The 17,780-nt window shown below is 41.4% G+C and overlaps 1 protein-coding gene across 12 annotated transcripts in view; it reads right to left on the reverse strand.

Annotated features, from left to right (window-relative positions):
- LOC144521944 (unconventional myosin-IXAa-like) overlaps positions 1–17,780 on the reverse strand; it is a 147,903-nt gene that overhangs the window by 7,341 nt on the left and 122,782 nt on the right. For 5 of the 12 annotated variants that reach the window (XM_078256636.1, XM_078256643.1, XM_078256642.1 and 2 more), the window contains 16 exons: positions 17,591–17,740; positions 14,502–14,803; positions 11,991–13,187; positions 11,313–11,394; positions 9,799–10,002; positions 8,230–8,327; positions 7,746–7,849; positions 7,301–7,524; positions 6,031–6,147; positions 4,860–5,048; positions 4,343–4,390; positions 4,134–4,245; positions 3,281–3,342; positions 2,354–2,546; positions 1,176–1,304; positions 946–1,051 (listed from right to left, as the gene is read on the reverse strand). In XM_078256636.1, the coding sequence (XP_078112762.1) occupies positions 946–1,051; positions 1,176–1,304; positions 2,354–2,546; positions 3,281–3,342; positions 4,134–4,245; positions 4,343–4,390; positions 4,860–5,048; positions 6,031–6,147; positions 7,301–7,524; positions 7,746–7,849; positions 8,230–8,327; positions 9,799–10,002; positions 11,313–11,394; positions 11,991–13,187; positions 14,502–14,803; positions 17,591–17,740 (3,317 nt within the window). Of the gene's footprint in view, positions 1–945; positions 1,052–1,175; positions 1,305–2,353; positions 2,547–3,280; positions 3,343–4,133; positions 4,246–4,342; positions 4,391–4,859; positions 5,049–6,030; positions 6,148–7,300; positions 7,525–7,745; positions 7,850–8,229; positions 8,349–9,798; positions 10,003–11,312; positions 11,395–11,990; positions 13,188–14,501; positions 14,804–17,590; positions 17,741–17,780 lie in introns of all 12 variants that reach the window. The other 7 variants (XM_078256648.1, XM_078256641.1, XM_078256639.1 and 4 more) reach the window with 6 other exon arrangements.

Raw genomic sequence — 17,780 nt, forward strand, 5'->3', positions numbered from 1 at the left:
GAAACACACACACAATATAATCCTGCTAATCCTAATGTGCCAGAGTATGATACACATTCCCAGCAAACAGACTAGACGACATGAGGGCGAGACAGTTTATCCAGCGTCTTTGATAATCAGTGAGAACCTGAAACCACCTCTCAGACACTTTGCTCCCAGGCAAAAACATTATACAGATATATCAGATATTATTTCAAAACCCATTTTTTTAGTCGCAGGCTGTCTTGCCTGAGGCCGTAATGAGATAAGATAAGATAGACTTTATTGATCCCACACTGGGGGAATTCACTTGTCACAGCAGCTCAAATACAACACAACAAAATAAGAAAAATACACATTAAATATGAATATAATAGAAAAATACACAAAAAACACAATAGGAAATACTCTAAGAATAGAGTAATAATGGTAATATGTACACTTCTTTTATAAGCAGGTGGGAATAATATATACAGATGAATATGAAACGGCATATTGCACAGGTCACAGTAGGAGGTACAGAGTAATAAATAAATAACTATGCATAAAGCAGAATATGTTTAAGTGTTGGCTCATGTTGTTGTGCTGATGTAATGCTGATGTTGACTCTTATCTCATCACTTACCTGATTTTACAAACAAAATGTGTGATCAGTATATACAATATGATGCTGTGTTATAGATGGGACTACCCAAAAGTATAGAAAGCATTTCAAATGAGCTTCACCTCGACAAGCTATAACATTAAAGTAATTTTTACATCAATAACTATTGGTCCGGTAATATAATGATATAACACTGACAGGGCCCATTCTGACAAATACATATTTTTACTTTTGATTCTTTGAGTACATTTTGTTGATAATGCTTTTGTAGGGAATGCAGAACTTTTACTTGTAGTATTTCTGTAGTGAATTATCACTGGTATTTATTAAAGTAAATGATCTGAACACATCTCATCACTCACCTGACCAGATGGAAGATGAGGCGCTCCAGCGTGCTGAGGTGCGTCCTGCTGAGCTGGTCGATCACCGAATACACCCCGCGGATCACCTCCCGCTTGTCTGGCTGACCTGGAAAGGAAAACAAACACCCTCAGACCGAGTAGCGTCTTCCCTTCTGATACTGATTCTCAGATGGATGAGCCTCCGGACAGAAAAACAGCAGAGCCACTGAAGGGGCTGAATATAAGCTTACCCATGGCCCTGAGGAACTCCTCGTACAGCTCAAAGGTCATGAGAGGGCTGGGCAGGTCACGGAGCCACTGTTTGAGAACGCTGGCAATGACGTGGATGTTGTAGTCATCCAGGTTCACAACGCTCACATCTGGAACACACACAGATACGTTCTGGTGAATCAACTTCTCCGTTTGTGACTGTATATACTTTATTTAGAAGTAGTAGAAGAAGACCTAGTAGTAGACAAGGTTATAATTCGTTTTTAGTTTATTTCAGTTTTGACTTTTCAATTTCATTTTAGTTTCAGTTTTTCAGAAAGGTTTAGTTTTTATGTATTTAGTTTCGACCCAATCACAGTGTTTGTTTACAATAAGTTCCGGGTAAAAAAAAAGAACTCCTGCGTCCCGCACATACAATTTAACAGTGCTGACCAAAACATGGGCAAGGAACAACTGGACATACTCTCATCTCATTCATCTAAAATACATGTTTGATGCTTTCATATGTAAACACTTTGACCACTAATTTAAAGCAACACTGTACAGAAAATAAGCACAGCAGAGACGACAGATAGGTCAGACCTCCGTGTTGAACTATATATCTTTAAACATTACAGTTATGGCTTGAAAGATCAGAAATCAGAAATAAACAAGTTTGCTGACTTTACATATCTCTGCAATTCAAATCAACTGCAATTTGTCTACCCAGAAGCGATTTTTGTGTTAGCGCGACATTACAGTTATTCAGTCTATATCGTTATATTGTTTATTTAGAAGTAGAACAGAATACCTACTACTAGAGTAGTAGTAGAAGTAGAAGAAAAAGAGGAAGTAGTAAAAGTAATAGTAGAGTCTTAGTAGTAGTACTGCTCATCTTACTTCTACGACTCTCCTGCTACAAAGAAATAGAAGAAGTAGTAGAAGTAGAGGAACAAGAAAAAGAAGCAGAAGAAAAACTAGTGGCATTAGTAGTAGTAGAAGAGAAGAAGAAGAGGTGGAACAACAAAAAGTAGTAGTAGTATATTTACATTATTTGATGACTTTCATTTCAAAATCAGCTACTACTGTTAACTTTCAAATATCATCACGTTAGCTAACATTGTTTTCACAACAGAAGCACAAAATGAAAAAATTAAGAATGAACATTAATTATATGAAAACACAGACGATACACAGAGGATTTTAGGGTCAGTATCACCTGTGTCCAGCCCCTGGCGGAGTTCTTTGATCTTATTGGTGGAGCCCGACTTCCTGTAGATTCCCTCCGTGTAGAGGCCGTGCATCTCAATGTAGTTGATGAGTTTCTCCACCAGCTGGGGAACCGTTCGCTCCTCGCTGGTTAGACGGGATAACTCCACGCCAAACTGCCGCGACGAAAGCTCCGGGTCGTACTAGTTGACACAAACACACGTTACATTAAAGTCAGCCTACAACAAACTTAGAAACATGTTACATTAAAGCCTACGGTGTGTAACTTTGTCTGACCAGTGGACTGTGGCCCCTGTAATAACTACAGCATGATAGTGAATGACACAATGGATAAACTCACTCTGTAACTACTTAAAATACTTGAGTGTATTGACTTGACTTTTATTGCTTTTAATGAGAAGTTTTATGTCTTCTTTACATATTACATACTTTATATATAAGGTACATATTTAACTTGAAAAAAGCTGACACAGCAGAGTTTGCAACTGTAACTCATTAGAGACCTAAGGACTGAATATCATTTATTTTTTGTTTGTTGACAAAACGTTTGTCAAAAAAGCAGCAATTATGGTCCTTTTTTACCAAGTTTTTTAAAAGTTATTATTTAAGTTATTTCTACATTTTTATTTTCAGGTTTACAGAGAACATATCTACGTATGAATAACTGTACAACAGAAACACTCTGAAAATGGAACAAATACGAGGCAGGAATCCTCATTTCTTTACTCAGTTGGGTCACATAAAGTCAAAGTAAATCAAGTAGGCTAAAACTGAATAATTGCTTTGATTAGTGATAAATGATAACTGATGTGCTATGATATCCATATCTATTGTTGTCCTTTTGCATTTTAACACCATTATGATATTATAGCATCCTGAAACAAGAAACCTTTAGATAAAAAACATCTCCTCCTACCTTTTTACTGCACTTGGTGGTCATCTTAGAGCAGCACTTTCTGTGACAGGCGTAGCGACACACTGCAGACAACAGAACAACACAATCAGACTGATGGAACTTCTACAATCTCCTCACATAAGCAACAACCGCTGCAGTCAGTCACAACCTCAAAGACTAAAATGTAAACGTCGAGGCGGCAGAGAGTTTGGATGCGATGTCTGCTGCTCACGGAAAGTGCAGCTGGAGCTTATAACTAGATAGAAGATGGATTTATGAGGTTTAATCAAATTTTTTAGACACGGGCGTGAGTGCCTGTGGGTAAGTTGGTTAGGAGAACATTAGGAACTGCTGGTGGTGTGTTTATCTGTGTGTGTGTGTGTGTGTGTGTGTGTGTGTGTGTGTGTGTGTGTGTGTGTGTGTGTGTGTGTGTGGGGACTTTCACTGTCAGTTAAACCTCATGATATGTTGTCCCCTGATCAACCAGAAGGTGAAAAGAATTTTAAACCGAGGGGTTGTCTCTGTGTACAATAACCAGCTCCTTATTAAAAAGTGACTCAAATATAGCAACCATCGAGTAATGCGTCAAGTCCACACATCACAACAATGTACAAGTACTGCATTTTCGGTCCTGTTTCTATTTGTTTGTCGATATTTATGAAGTATAAGGTCTAGCTGCAATCTTGCCAGTCAAAACTCATAGCTATTTCTTTGTGAGCTCTTTGTGTCACCAAAGAAGAGAGACGTATATATTTTTTTGCAAATAAACCAACATACTGTAGCAATGTGAAAGCAACCTAACTATCTATTTAAGTGTGTGTGTGTGTGTGTGTGTGTGTGTGTGTGTGTGTGTGTGTGTGTGTCCAATCCTCACGTTTGCAGACGCAAGCTCGGTCCATCATCCAGATGAGGGAGGAGCAATACTCGCAGTAGGTGGGGATGCTGTACTGTGTGGACTTGAAGATGTGGCCGTTGTGTTCTTCCACCTGCAGGGAGGCAGCAGAGATACCAGTCAGCTCGACTGAAATCATTGCTTTTATTCCAAACACTTTGTTGCAGTATACCATTCAATTTACCACTTACAATGTCGGTTTCCTTTTTCCTCGACTTCTTACGTTCACGTTTAGGAGCCTGAAAAGAGAAATGTGTTACCTTGTGCACATTTATTTCTTGTGAGTGATGCACGTCATTAATTGATATCTATTATATGTATATTATTTGCATTGCAAAGTGCAGTAAGTAAGTAAAACAGTACATAATGTTCCGGTGGCAAGCAGGGAAAATAAAAAAAAGCCAACCGTTGTTCTTTGAACAATTTGGTAAAAATGTAACAGGTAATTTCAGTTTTAGAGACCTTAACTGCATTTTCCTCTAGCAAAACAATCATTGGTCTCTCGTATAAGCTCTGCAGAAGAACAATGGACCCTAAATCTCTTGGGAAAATGATCAGAGATTGTCGTGAAAAAAATTCCATCTGCATTTGATAATAAACCTAAATACCCGCAACCATTATTTGGAATTCAACCTGTAGTTCTTTTGTTAATGTCCTGACAGTATTTCTGTTCTTTTCATCCATCCATCCAGTTTTTAACTTTCTTACCCTGCCGACAGTTCCCTCCATGGGCTTGTACTCGGTCATAAACTCGTCCAGGAAGACCTTGAAGGTGTTGACCCACACTTTCACCGGCGATTCGCACCAGTCTCTCTGCTCCAGACGCATGGTCTTCTCCAGGATGTGCTCGAAAAGGGCGTAGAGATCCTTGTAACGGATACTCTTCCCATCATCCATCTGGTGGTGAGGGCAAAGGAAGAAAAACATTCAGAATCAGCAGAACTATTTGAGTTTCAAATGGAAAATGAATCCTCTAAAACAGTGGTTCTACACCCGGGGGAGTAGCAACCCCCAAGGGGGTCGCAAGATCATGTCTGGGGGGTCACAAGATGGTTGGGGAGTGTGAGTTTGGTACATTTCATGTGGTATATTCAGGGCTTCATTTGTAAATCAGCAGGTCCTGGAACACAGAAAGGGGTCTGAAGGTGGGTCAGGGAGAGAGAAAAAGTCACAAATGCATAAAAAATCCACAGAGCCTGCAGCACATGCTAGGGGCTAGCTGCTAAAACTAAAACTGTAAAGCAAAGCATTACTTGTTCACATGTATTAATCAGAGCATTCACAGAAATCACTCAAAATTAGTAGGGGGAGGCGAGTAGACACCTGTTGCAGCTCTCTTTCTCTTGTTGTCGAGGGGGGTGGGGGGGTCGCGAACACCAACCATATTATTCCTTTCTGAAAAGGTTGAGAACCACTGCTCTAAAACATCAGTAAACATGTATTACCCATCTATTCAAATTCAGAATATTTAGATATGCGGTGCGGTGCCTCAGTATGTCAGGGTCGCGTTATTATGGATCCCATGTAATCTAGACAAGTCCCGCCCTACGAAGCAGGCCGATTGGTTGGGGCTAGGCATTGACCTCGAGTGGTTAAGGTTAGGATAGCCGATTGGTCAGGGGATAGGACCTGAACAAATTGGGTTACGTTACCTAGCGTAAGCATGGACGCCTGGCCAATAGTAGCGTGTGAATGCTATTGAAGGGCGAGTCTTGCCTAGAAGTTGCATGGGTTCCATAATAACGCGTCAGGGTCAATTTAGTATACTTTAGTCCCAGCCTTTCCTGTCTCAACCTTCTTGATGCAGAGCTGAACAGAGATCCAGTGGTGCCTCAAGCAGCTGAGGACAAACAGAGAGAAAAGAGCAGCGAGGACTCACCGCCAGGGCAGTGGAGTAGGAGTTGAAGATGTTGATCCTGAACTCCCTCAGCGCTTTCTTGAAGACGACGTCCACCATGGTGTCCTTCTTACCGTCTTCAGACTCCAGGTCGGCGATCTGAAGGGAAAAATGATTTTCAAGTTAACAGCTCAGCTCATGGAAAAAAAAAGTCTTGCTCAGCTCAGCAACTGTTTACCAAGACATCTTTTTAAAGTTTTCTTTATAGTGGACACTGTACAATGAAACTCTACTGTAGAATGATTATTCCACCTCAAAATAAGGTGATAATGCATCTTCTTAGGCAATTTTAGCACACAAATATACAAAATATGAAGGTAATATACTATTTTGAATCTGATCATAGCATCATCTTACGTAGTAGTAGTTAGAAGTGTATTAGGACACTGTTCACATGACAGACTCAGAGAGTGGCTGCATAGTCTTCGAGTTACATTTACGACTTTTATACATTAATTATAACATTATCTGGATGACTGAGAGGATTTTATGAGTTTAATTTGATTTAATATGAAATTAATTTATTAGTGCTCAGCAGCTGTGTGATCTCAACAAGCAAAATTCTGTTAAGCACAGTTGTGTTGGGGTGGTGTTGGAAATCTCACAGACAGATATCTCAAAACCTGGACGAATTAAACCACAATTATGTCCTTGTCCTTATAATTTGGGGGAACTGACCCTTTAAGATTTGGGGGTTCTATTGTAGGTGTAACAATTAAGGAGTGCACCTTTAAACTACGCATTCAAGATTATTTTGAACCCTGAGTTTCAGGTAATATGACGCAACACTCTTACAGGGCCGGTAGAAACTCACTATACTGTGAGTGCACGCACGCACGCACACACACATTCTCCTCCGGCCGCAGGGAAGAGCGCCATAAAGAAAGGTGTGGATCACAGGTCTATTGGTGTGGGCTATTAGTAACCTTAGAGCCCCTGACCTGTGACTAGGGTCTTGTTCTGATTGCCACACACACACACACACTCACAGACAGAGTGGGAAGGGACACTCACAAAAAAGACAGTTTATGACGATAAAGAGTCATGCACTCAAGAGAGTAGATATGATACGTTTTGTTGTTGTTGTTGTTAATGTATGTGCCAACACAGTAGAGCAGGGAGCAGAGCATTCACAACTTTGCCTTGATGAACCTATTTCACTGCCATTGCCTTTACCTGGCCTGCCTCCAACACACACACACACACACACACACACACACACACACACACACACACAGGTTTGTCCTCTGACCTTCTTCATGAGGAAGTCGTTCATGCTGCGGTAGTCATGGGCCGAGCTGAGGATGTGCAGTGCGTCGTTTTGCCACTGGGCGGGTTCCAGAGCAATGCTGCTGATCTTCACACTGCGACGCCTCCTCATCTTAGGAGACGGCTCCTTGTTCTCCTTACTATCCCTGACCCCCAGGGAGGGAGCTGCCTCCAAATCTGGACTGTGAGGAGGAGAAGAAGGGCCTTCTGGGAGGATGGACACAAAAATGGAGAGATGGTGGATTACTAAAAATGATTCTTGTTAATCAAGAAACTTAAATCTGCATTCATTCTTCATAAATTGTATTTTACCTTATTAAATAATATTCTATGGTATACTGTATTGTGCTACTCATCATGACCGCTGACCTCCATGTGGAGGGTTAACCAAAACTAAAATAGGTCTGCACAGGGACTTTGTATTTTACCATGTGTCTCTACCGATTCGCTCCTGCTGGCCTGCTTCTCTCTCGACAGCTTTTTCTCGCCGTGCTTCGTCTTACTCCAGAATCGTATTCTTCCTCTCATCCTGCTAAATCACACAACACAATAAATTAATTTAATGTATTTAAGTATACACAAATGTCCAGCAAAAACCTGAGGAAAAGTCATGGAAAAAAAACATGTGATCTGAGTTATTTAGGTGGCCCAAGAAATGTGTCTATATGTCACACTGCAGTTACTAAACCACCACAGGTTCAATACGAGGTCAGCCAGCAAAAAACTGAATCATTTTCAAATTTCCCTGCAACAAACACGCACAGTTGTCCTCATTTTCATGTGACACTGAACGTGTCAATTTTCTTTTGCTACAGAAATGTAAAAGCTGATTCAAATGTATTTCAAGACTGAAGTTATAAGGATGATTTTCGGTGTAAAAAGATGTAATTAGAGACTCTCTGCGGATCTTACCTTCCATCCTGACTGGAGGTTTTCCTGAGCACCTCCACCTTGCCCAGGTCTCCTGAAGACATAGTCTTATGGATCTTCTTCTGGTCTTTGTGAGATGGCTGCAGAGCAGACAACGACAACTGGGTGAGAAAAATAATATAGTAACAGTCATTTCAAATCGGCTGAACGGGTTCTGAAAGCATGTTTAGGGTCGAAAAAGGATGCTGGGGCTTTTGGCGACTGCCTCTCAGTTTCCTTGTAACACAAGTTGGTTACTCTATGTTTGTGCCTTATGGACAGAAATATTATATGTTATGTAGCAATATGTTTATATAATTTGTTCTACAACATAGAGTATAGAATGCATAGTTCCACATCACTGCAGTAAATGTTTGTAAATCATGTAAAAGGAATACATATTGAGGTTTTTGGTTCTAGTGATGCTACTAAATGCACTGATATAATAAATCTACCGGATCTAAAGAGATTGAGTGAAATCAGCAATATCACAGAGAATAACGCTGATGTAGAGATACTGAGAGAAAAACAGAAGCAATGCTTGCAAGATCCTTCGTTAGAAAATGATGATGTTAGTGAGAAGTCACTGTGCTGGAGAAATGCTCCGTCATGCAGGAGCAGCAGACGGCGTGCAGAGCAACACCAGGCTTAATACACCCTTTTATGGAAAGATCTTCAGTCAGCTCTTCCTGTGAAAATCTCTGTTTATTGTTTCTTAAAGAGGAAGTAGATACAGGCATGTATTTGAATACATTTTGAGTTTTAACCTTTTAGTTTTCCTTCAAGTTAACTGCCACACTGTGAGACGTTTTCTTCTTCACCCGTTTATAGATTTCAATTCGATAAGGGTGCCAACAGCAGCAAACTAATCATTTGAGACTGTTGCCAGTGCTTTTAATGATGAAAAAGAAAAGCAGCCTCACCTAACAAATACCTTTTCATTCAGAACTGGTGCTAAAACATTAATCGCCCACAGTTCTGACACACAATCATTTAGCTTGTTTATGCACCAAAAACACAACATTTGCTGGTTCCAGCTTCTAAAAAGCAAAGTCTAGCTGCTTTTAAAAAAATGTATATCATCACAAAGTGAAAATCTTATATATATTATATATAATTGTTATAAAATTGTTTCAGTCCTTACAACATGGCATGTGTGTACTGAAGGAAAACTATGAGATTAAACTCCAAGTGTTCCAAGTATCCCTTGATGAAAAGGGGAGTGGAGCCTAGAAGTGACAACGTAGATGTCTCAGCTTGGGCTGATTTTCTAACCAACAGCCACCAGAGCGACGTGCAAAGCGATTGACTACAGACCGGTCACGGTGACGGTCTGTTTGAGTGAAGTGGAGAGAACATCAGTCTGTTTGGTTTCAGACTGCAGCTCAGTAGTCCAACAGGAGTGAACAGTACGGCGACAGTGGGGTTAGCAGTGTTAAAAGGCTCCGCCCCTGCCGCTCAGACAGCTCCACCTGAGAGGAAAGTGGTGGTGAAGGAGGGAGGGGGCCTGAGTGGACAGGAAAAAGTTGATTGCTCGGAGGCCACGGGACCTCCGGAGAACCGGTGTTTTACCATCTCGGAGTCACTGTGACAGTCAGCCTCGGGGTGGGCGTGTGGGGGAGACAGGGAGGGGGGCAGCGTGTGGGAGTGGGCGGGGATGTAGTATTCATCGTCGTCGTCTGACTGGGTCGCCCCCTCAGAGTTACAGCGGGTGAGGAAGTCGGAGCGCGTCCGGGACATTCGCGCTTTCTTTTTGGGGCCGGGGCGGCCCACCTGCTTCCAGGCAACCACAGGAACATCAGGTCAGCCGCTAGTGTGTGTGTATGTGTATGTGTGTGTGAATATGAGATCTTGAATTAACTGAACCTTAGTTGAGCCCTAATACTTCTCTTTTATTAGGTAACGACTTCTTACATTTTGCAAAAAAATGACCAATACTAGCTACAGATACTCAACTAAAGAAAACAAATACATCTGTGTATACAGATATCAATAGAGATTAACTACATATATTGCATTTGATAAAACTTTATTTTCTTAGAGAAGAAATGGCCAGCAAGACAAGGCTGTTTGAAGCTCTGCACGGGGTTAGTTAAACATTTTTACAGGTTTATGTTCATATCTATACAGCATATATCTATACAGCAATAGCATCTGTAAAAGTGTGTCTATGAAAGTGTATCCGTGCTTCTTTATTCTCTTCTTATTTATCAATCTGTTATGTAGATCTGCTGTATGTCTACGCTGGTTTGACTTCTGTACGTTTATTTTCTGTATATTTTAAGCAAACAGAGCTGATGAGAAACCAGTTCATTTAAAATCCTTGTATGTGTGACCTTTGGTGGCAAATCAAAGTGAATCTGATTCCAAGGTTTTTAGCATCGAGTGGAATTCATTAGAGGTAAATATTACCGTTTTACAATCTGAAATATACCCTCAACTTATAATGTCTCACGATTAATCGCACCTGATTAGTGTGCACACATGAACAAACCACTGTGTTAGCATCAACCATGTGTGTGTGTGTGTGTGTGTGTGTGTGTGATGTGTAAAGGCCGTTTTATGGTTCTGCGGAGGCTCCACACAGAGCTTTCGCCGTAGCCTACGTTAAGTGGCCTGATGTTTGTACTTGTGCGCTGATGTGTGCTTCGAGCCGGCGTGTGTGTGTGTGTGTGTGTGTGTGTGTGTGTGTGTGTGTGTGTTAGAGCGAGGGAGAAGTGAGAGAGTGACGGTGATTAGCTTCGGAGCAAGTAGCGACTCTAGAGTCATAGTGAGAGAAACAAAGTGTCTCCCCTGTGTTTTCTGACCAAGGTGGGAAATCTGTAGCAGGAAAAGTTTACCCTCTCCTTGATTTCATGTTGTTTATGGAGAAGGAGAACCAGGAAATGAGTCGGGGGGAAATGCAACGCTACCAAGCCACGGCCGAGCGACGTGTAGTTACATTTTTCGAGAGGTGCACGTCAGGCTACGGCGTAGGGTCCGGCGTAGACCCAGAGGGGTCTGCGGGGGTACGCCGTCGATTCGACACAGAAGCATAAAACGGCCTTAAGGGAGCATGTGAGTGTGTTCTGTTCTGGGTGTCCTACCTCTCTGTTTCTGGATCCAGATTTAGAGTCGTCTCTGAACATGGCCAGAGATCTTTCCTGGTTCACCAAATCCTTATCTGACCTGCAACACAAAACCAGACATTTGTCGACTCTTGTAATAGTAATTGCTGATTATATAGTTTTTTTTCTTCTCTTCCTTAGCCGAGATTCCTTCTATAAGCCCCTAGTGGTTTTCTTAATCTCACCTGCACAATCTTTATTTTATTACTTTATTTTCTTGTGTTACTGTTACTGTATTTATTTTATTGTGCAAAATAAACAAAAAACACAAAAACGAGGCATTAAACGTTTTGCAAAATCCCAAATCTACTCCTCTCTTCTTTTCTTTTTTTTTACATTCAACTGTTGCTTCTGCAGAAAGATCTAATTACTCCAGTTGTGGCAGATAGTCATGTTTTCACTTCACACATCTTAAGACATACTTTTTTTGAAAATGTATGATCACCAGCCTCAAAGCAATGCTACTACAGTATAATTAGCTGCTTTTAATCTTTACAATATATCCTATTCACGTGTTATAAGATGTTATAATGTTATAAAAGCAGATTTGGCACACTATGTTAACGATGATACTAATAAACAAAAAAAACCCTGAAGGTAGAATTGTGTGGCTTCCCTGACCTGTAGTCTTTTCCTTCAGTATAAAGGTCCACTTACTTGGAGAAGGGCAGCTTGCGCCTGGGTGGGGAGAACACAGCGTTGGGGGATTTCTCCACCATGTTCACAATCACAGTCTGGCCTGAGCGCTTCTTCTGAGCTTTTGGTGGTTTAGTGTCCAGGATCGGGCTGGGAGCCTCCTGTGCCGGCCGGATCGCCTTCCTCTCCGGCTGACTGGGGGGGACAGCGGGAACACTGGACGTTGGCCCCAGGAGGATCTGGATGTCCACCTCTGAGGAACAAATCCCTGATTCTGGACTTGATCCATGGGCCATTGAATATGGGACCTCAGAAGACTTGTCCACTTCAAATACATCACTTTCAGTCTGGGTAGCAAACCCATGAGGCTGTTCCATCTCTGATACCATGTCAGAGCCTGCAACAAGCGTCATTTGGGAACCGGATGATGCTGCTCCAGTTTCAGAAGCTCCTTCTAGGGTTTGGGCTGCCAGCAGCCCCTCCTCCTCCACAGGACTCTCCTTTTGCATACTGATCAACACCACTACAGGCCTCCGAGACGCGGACTCCCTTCTCTCTCTATAAGACTTGCGGGGGCTTTCGAATTTTGGTTCATGAACTGGACTTTGGTCGGAAGCAATATAAAACGTTGCCCTCGGACCCTCCGCCTTGTTTGGAGGCTCCATTGCAGGCTTTTCGTTAAAGTTTGAATCCCTCAGCCCCTCGTGTAGTTGGATATCCGCTACTTGGGGATGTTCTTGAGGTCCAGTCGACTGGGAAGCAAAACCTCCAGAGCCTTCAGTCTCCATGTCTTCCACACTGAGCAGTTCAAAACTGCCATGACTGGCCGGAGATCCCCGGGGTGAATGTCTGTGAGGATCTTCCAGCTGACCGGTGCTGTTGTCTGGGACGGAGTCTTCTTGCAGGCTGGTGCTTCGGACCTTGAGAAGCTCTAAGCTGAACTGAGCCTGCTCCAGCTCTCTCATCCGTCTGCTCTCGCGTTTTGACCGGTTCTTATGGCTCGTCTCGTCTGTGCTCCTAGTTCGCTCCGAGTCCTCTTCTTTTTCTATCTCTCCCACATCTAACAGATCAGGCTTAGAGTCTTCAGACAGTTCTACAGAGAAATCCTGGACAAAACCTTCCTGTCCTGATGAGGTGAGGTCCTCCATGGTTCCTGCATCCATCTCTGCTGCTGGTGGACTCTCTTGTCTTTCACGCTGCTTCTTCACCTCACTGAACCTGAAGACAATGTCAGTGAACAATACAAAAGTGTAATCAACACCAGTCTCCATTCAAAGCAGGCATTAAACAGAATATTAAACACACCAACCATGATTTTGCTACAAAAAACATATAGCACCTTTTTTAGTTTCTACAGACTTTCACTTAAACCTGCATTTCTTGGCCACTTGGGGGAAACAACTGTAAACGCAACACTGACATAGCATTTAATTCTGAGTCATGTGTATGGGAATTTGATGAAAATATTGACTCCTTTAGCTCAGTTTTTGGTTTCTACCCACTTCTGAGGGAAAAATCTGTCTTTTTAGCTGCTGAATGCTCCACTGTGTTCATCAGCTAGTGGCAAACTGCGTCTGTCTGCTGTCTGCTGCTGAGCAGGTAGTGTACAGTGAGTTTTTAGAGCTTTTTCACTGAAGACAGTTGATGGCTGTGGCTGAAAATCTAACAAAAGTTGTCCTGTTTCCTGCTGCACGAAGATGCTGATCACAATTTTATAACAGCAAACCAGGTCGTCCTGCAACAAGCAAAGCTCAGAATATGCTTCAATAAATAAATAAATAAATAAAAATGGGGAAAAAGTGCACATAAGAGCTGCTGATTGTGCACCAGAGCCCCTTAAAGTAAGAAACCACACCCTCAAACTTCAATGTTTGTAACACAATATTTTTAAAATCAAAATTATACCTAGATTTTTGATTGTTTTTCTAATCCAATTTTCAAAATTGTTGATGTCTGATGAAGTCCATAATTTAAATGTTGTGTCTTGGATAAACACTGCTGACAGAAGGCAGGAATGCAGCCTTTTCTTTCACACAATTCCATCGTCCTATGCACACAAGCATACATATCCTGTCTACCAGGTAGCCGTGCATTAAATAAATAACAATGAATCTAATCTGATTAGAATCACCTGTTATTGTAACTGAAGTAGAGCTTAACGATTTGGGGAAAAAAATCTAATTCCGATTTTCCTGCCAGATATTGTGATTACCATTCGATTTGCGATTCTACAATCATGTTAAATAAAGGAATACAAAATAAATGAAAAATACACTGAAAATAGAACATTTCTGTAAACAATCTGTCCCAGCATTTACTTTAGGAAAAAACAGTAAATATGATAATGAGGAATACAAAAAGAGGAATACATTTTTTAAATAAAATGTTACACCAAACATTCAACTAAATATTTCACATGCAATAATCGCGGTCTTCACCATTAGCTAATCACATTCTTTCAAATCGCGATTTCGATTTGATAACGATTAATCGTTCAGCCCTAAACGGAAGTTGCAGATAACTTTCATTCACCTGAGCCGAGCTAGGTGTCCCCTGCCCATCGCCTGTAGCTGCGTCACAGTCCTGTACGCCCGACAGTAGCGGTTCCTCTCCCTGAATCCTCTCCAGGCTGTTTGAACCGTTACAGCTGCCAAAGATCTGCGATGACAGTAATGTCTCCAGCTCCTCTGTATGACGATGGCAGAGTCCCGCCGCTGCAGGAACCTCCTGCGCTCCCTGTAGCTCCTCCAGGCCGCCTGCAGACACACCGCTGCCTCTTCCTCGTCACCCGAGTCCATGGTGGACTCTTTGAGAAGGCACGATCGCCACCATCGCTGCAGAAAGATAGAAAGAGAAAATGTGTAAAAAGGTAGTAGATCAAAATCTTGTTTTGCTTTTCTTTAAAGTGCTCATATTATGCTTATTTTCAGGTTCATAGTTGTATTTAGAGGTTGTATCAGAATAGGTTTACATGGTATAATTTTCAAAAAACACCATATTTTTGTTGTACTGCACATTGCTGCAGCTCCTCTTTTCACCCTGTGTGTTGAGCTCTCTGTTTTAGCTACAGAATGAGGCATCTCACTTCTATTCCATCTTTGTTGGGAGTCGCACATGCGCAGTAGCTAGGTAAGAACTACTAGCCAGTCAGAAGCAGAGTATGAGGGCATGCTAGCAGCTAGGCGAGCATTATAATGTGTTACAAAATGACGCACCTCTGTCATGGAAGTAAAGGCTGGACTACAATAGAGCTGTTTGGAGCAGTTGGTGAACAGTGTTTTCTGTTGGAGATGGTAAGTCCCTTTGGGGTGGACTTTGGGCTTTTTCACTTTGTAAACCTATAACGTGCACAAAAAGATATATAACACAATAAAGGAAAGGGAAAAAGCCCAAAAGCATAATCTGAGCAAGATTTGACCAAAAAAATGTCTATTTACAGATTTTCCCTTTTAGTTTTGATATATTTGAAAACTTTGGGCCGCAAATATTCATATTTTTTTAAGAGGAAATGGTTTTATGCCCCCTTTCTGACCCTCTAAAAACACCTCACTTCCTGCTGGGTTGCCCTGAATCCTTTTTTTGGCAAGACCCAAAAAAGTAACAGAAGTTTGAGGAATTTGATATTTCTGTTATTCATGGCATGCTACAGCATGAAGAACCGATCTGAAAAACATCACTGGAACTTTTGACAAACTCAAACAGGCTAAAAACACCTTGCATCATTTCGGTTAGAGCCTGGTTTTCTTCTGATTCAGAAATGTATTAAATGACAGATTGTATTCCTGCCACGTGCAAACAGAAACTTTATCAGCAAGCTACTGAAAACGTGTTTAACTCTTGATTTCTGACTAACTTTCCTAATGAAAAGCACACTGTATGTGACATTTCAGATACACATTTTCAGTCTTGAAATAATTATGAGACCTCAAATAGATTGAAGCTCGTCGTTTACAGTATATGTTTTACTAAACATTATCTGTGCTTCGTTGGCTCCTGTTCACTGTTTCTGGACCGAGCGAGTTTGTTTTCTTTCAGGCTGACAAAGATTTGGACAGCCCCTCTCTGAGGACTCTAGGAAAAACATGCCGACAGTGGCCTGAATGCTGTGTTTTCTTCTTCCGTCAATCCTTTCACCGTTTGCTTTCTTTCACTCTCTCCCTCCCTCTGTCTCTCTTTCTTATCTCCTCAGAGATATAACAGTATGGGTCTGTAGTGTAACAACATATATTGTCTTTTCATTCTCAGAATTACTGATTTAAATAACCAAAGGGTGAATTAAAAACCCTTTTGTTTGTATTAACAAGCTTGACTTGATTAAGTAGCTCTGCTTTAAATACTTAAATATCCGGTTTGGAACATTTTATATTTCTTAAATTAAATTGTTTTCAGTCAGAAGTGATTAATCATTTTGTCACCCAACACAATCAGTCACCTCCTGCCCTTAAAGCTTTAGTGCTTAACTTTTTGATATTAATGAATGGGGTGCGCGATCACAGAAGGCTTGTATCATGTGGATGCGGCGACAGTTTTGTTGCCATTACTTAGAATTCCTCATGGGGGGCGACAGAAACTACATACTATAGCTTTAAGGAGTCACTCCAGGCTGAAAAGAACGGTTCTGTTGCACCTGTCACCTTACCCAAACATCACTGCAGCAAGAAGAGAACGTAATATGTTATATCTTTAATATGTTTTTTTTATTTATTATTATTAGTTATCATCATATCATTACCATACCATTATTTTAGTTATCATGTTGTTCCAATATCCTCTGACATGTTTCAAATGCTAGAAATCTCATTTTGGAATGAAAGCCAATCCCTCAAGAAGACATATATGAACTTAATATTACAGAATAAGAGTAATATACAACTAAATAACTAGAGTAATGAGTGGAAACTGTTGTAATAGCATAAATGGGTATTATCTCTAATCGGGAGGCTATATTTAGAGAACCCTGTATATGTGGAGTAAATGCACCACTATTAACCACTTAACGTCGAAACCGTCTAAGGGTAAGTAGCTTAATGGACTACGGAAACTCCTCCTAAAATGTTGGGAGGCAGACACTTGGCTGTGCAGGATTATTAAATTGATTCCTGATGCACTTACAGCAATCATTTTATAGCTGATCATAATTTGTTATATTGTTTTGACTGCATGGACGAGACTGAAGGAATGGGGATGTAAAATTACTCTAGCCTGGAAATCCAGACCCAAATCCAAAAGATTAAGGGTCTGGCTATGAGTAATGAAAATGGCCCAACTCGAGGGGCAGCACCAAGCATGCATTTGAAAATATCATTGCATGCAATTGGACTACGTACTAGCGAACACTGGTACACTACGACCAATGTTTACTGACTGATTCCGGACTTCAACGTCGCAGCACTGTCGTCATCTGTTTAGCTCACCTCTGACCTGCCTATATCAGATACACCGATGTGATTGGTGCAGCTCGGCTCCAAGGGCATAGTTAATGAGCATCATTACTCATTGCCAGAGTGACTCGCTGAGCAAATTCAAATTGTGCTATCGAGAGAACTCAGGATTTCCAGGGTAGAAGTACTCAACATTACAACCGCTTAGGCTGAAAACAACTTATTCCCACCACATCTCACCTGTATGACAAAGGCGGCTCTCCTCATGTCAACAAAGTGCTTCCTCTCCAGGACGGCCCTGAAGCGGCGCTGCAGCGTGACGATCCGCCGCAGTACTTCCTGATGGAGGAGGGTCTGAAGACGCTGACGCTCCGCCTCCCGCAGGAACACCTGCATGCCACAGGAACATTTAAATAAGCATGGTACTGCA

Source organism: Sander vitreus, chromosome 8 (genome assembly GCF_031162955.1).
Source record: "Sander vitreus isolate 19-12246 chromosome 8, sanVit1, whole genome shotgun sequence".
Classification (NCBI taxonomy): domain Eukaryota; kingdom Metazoa; phylum Chordata; class Actinopteri; order Perciformes; family Percidae; genus Sander; species Sander vitreus.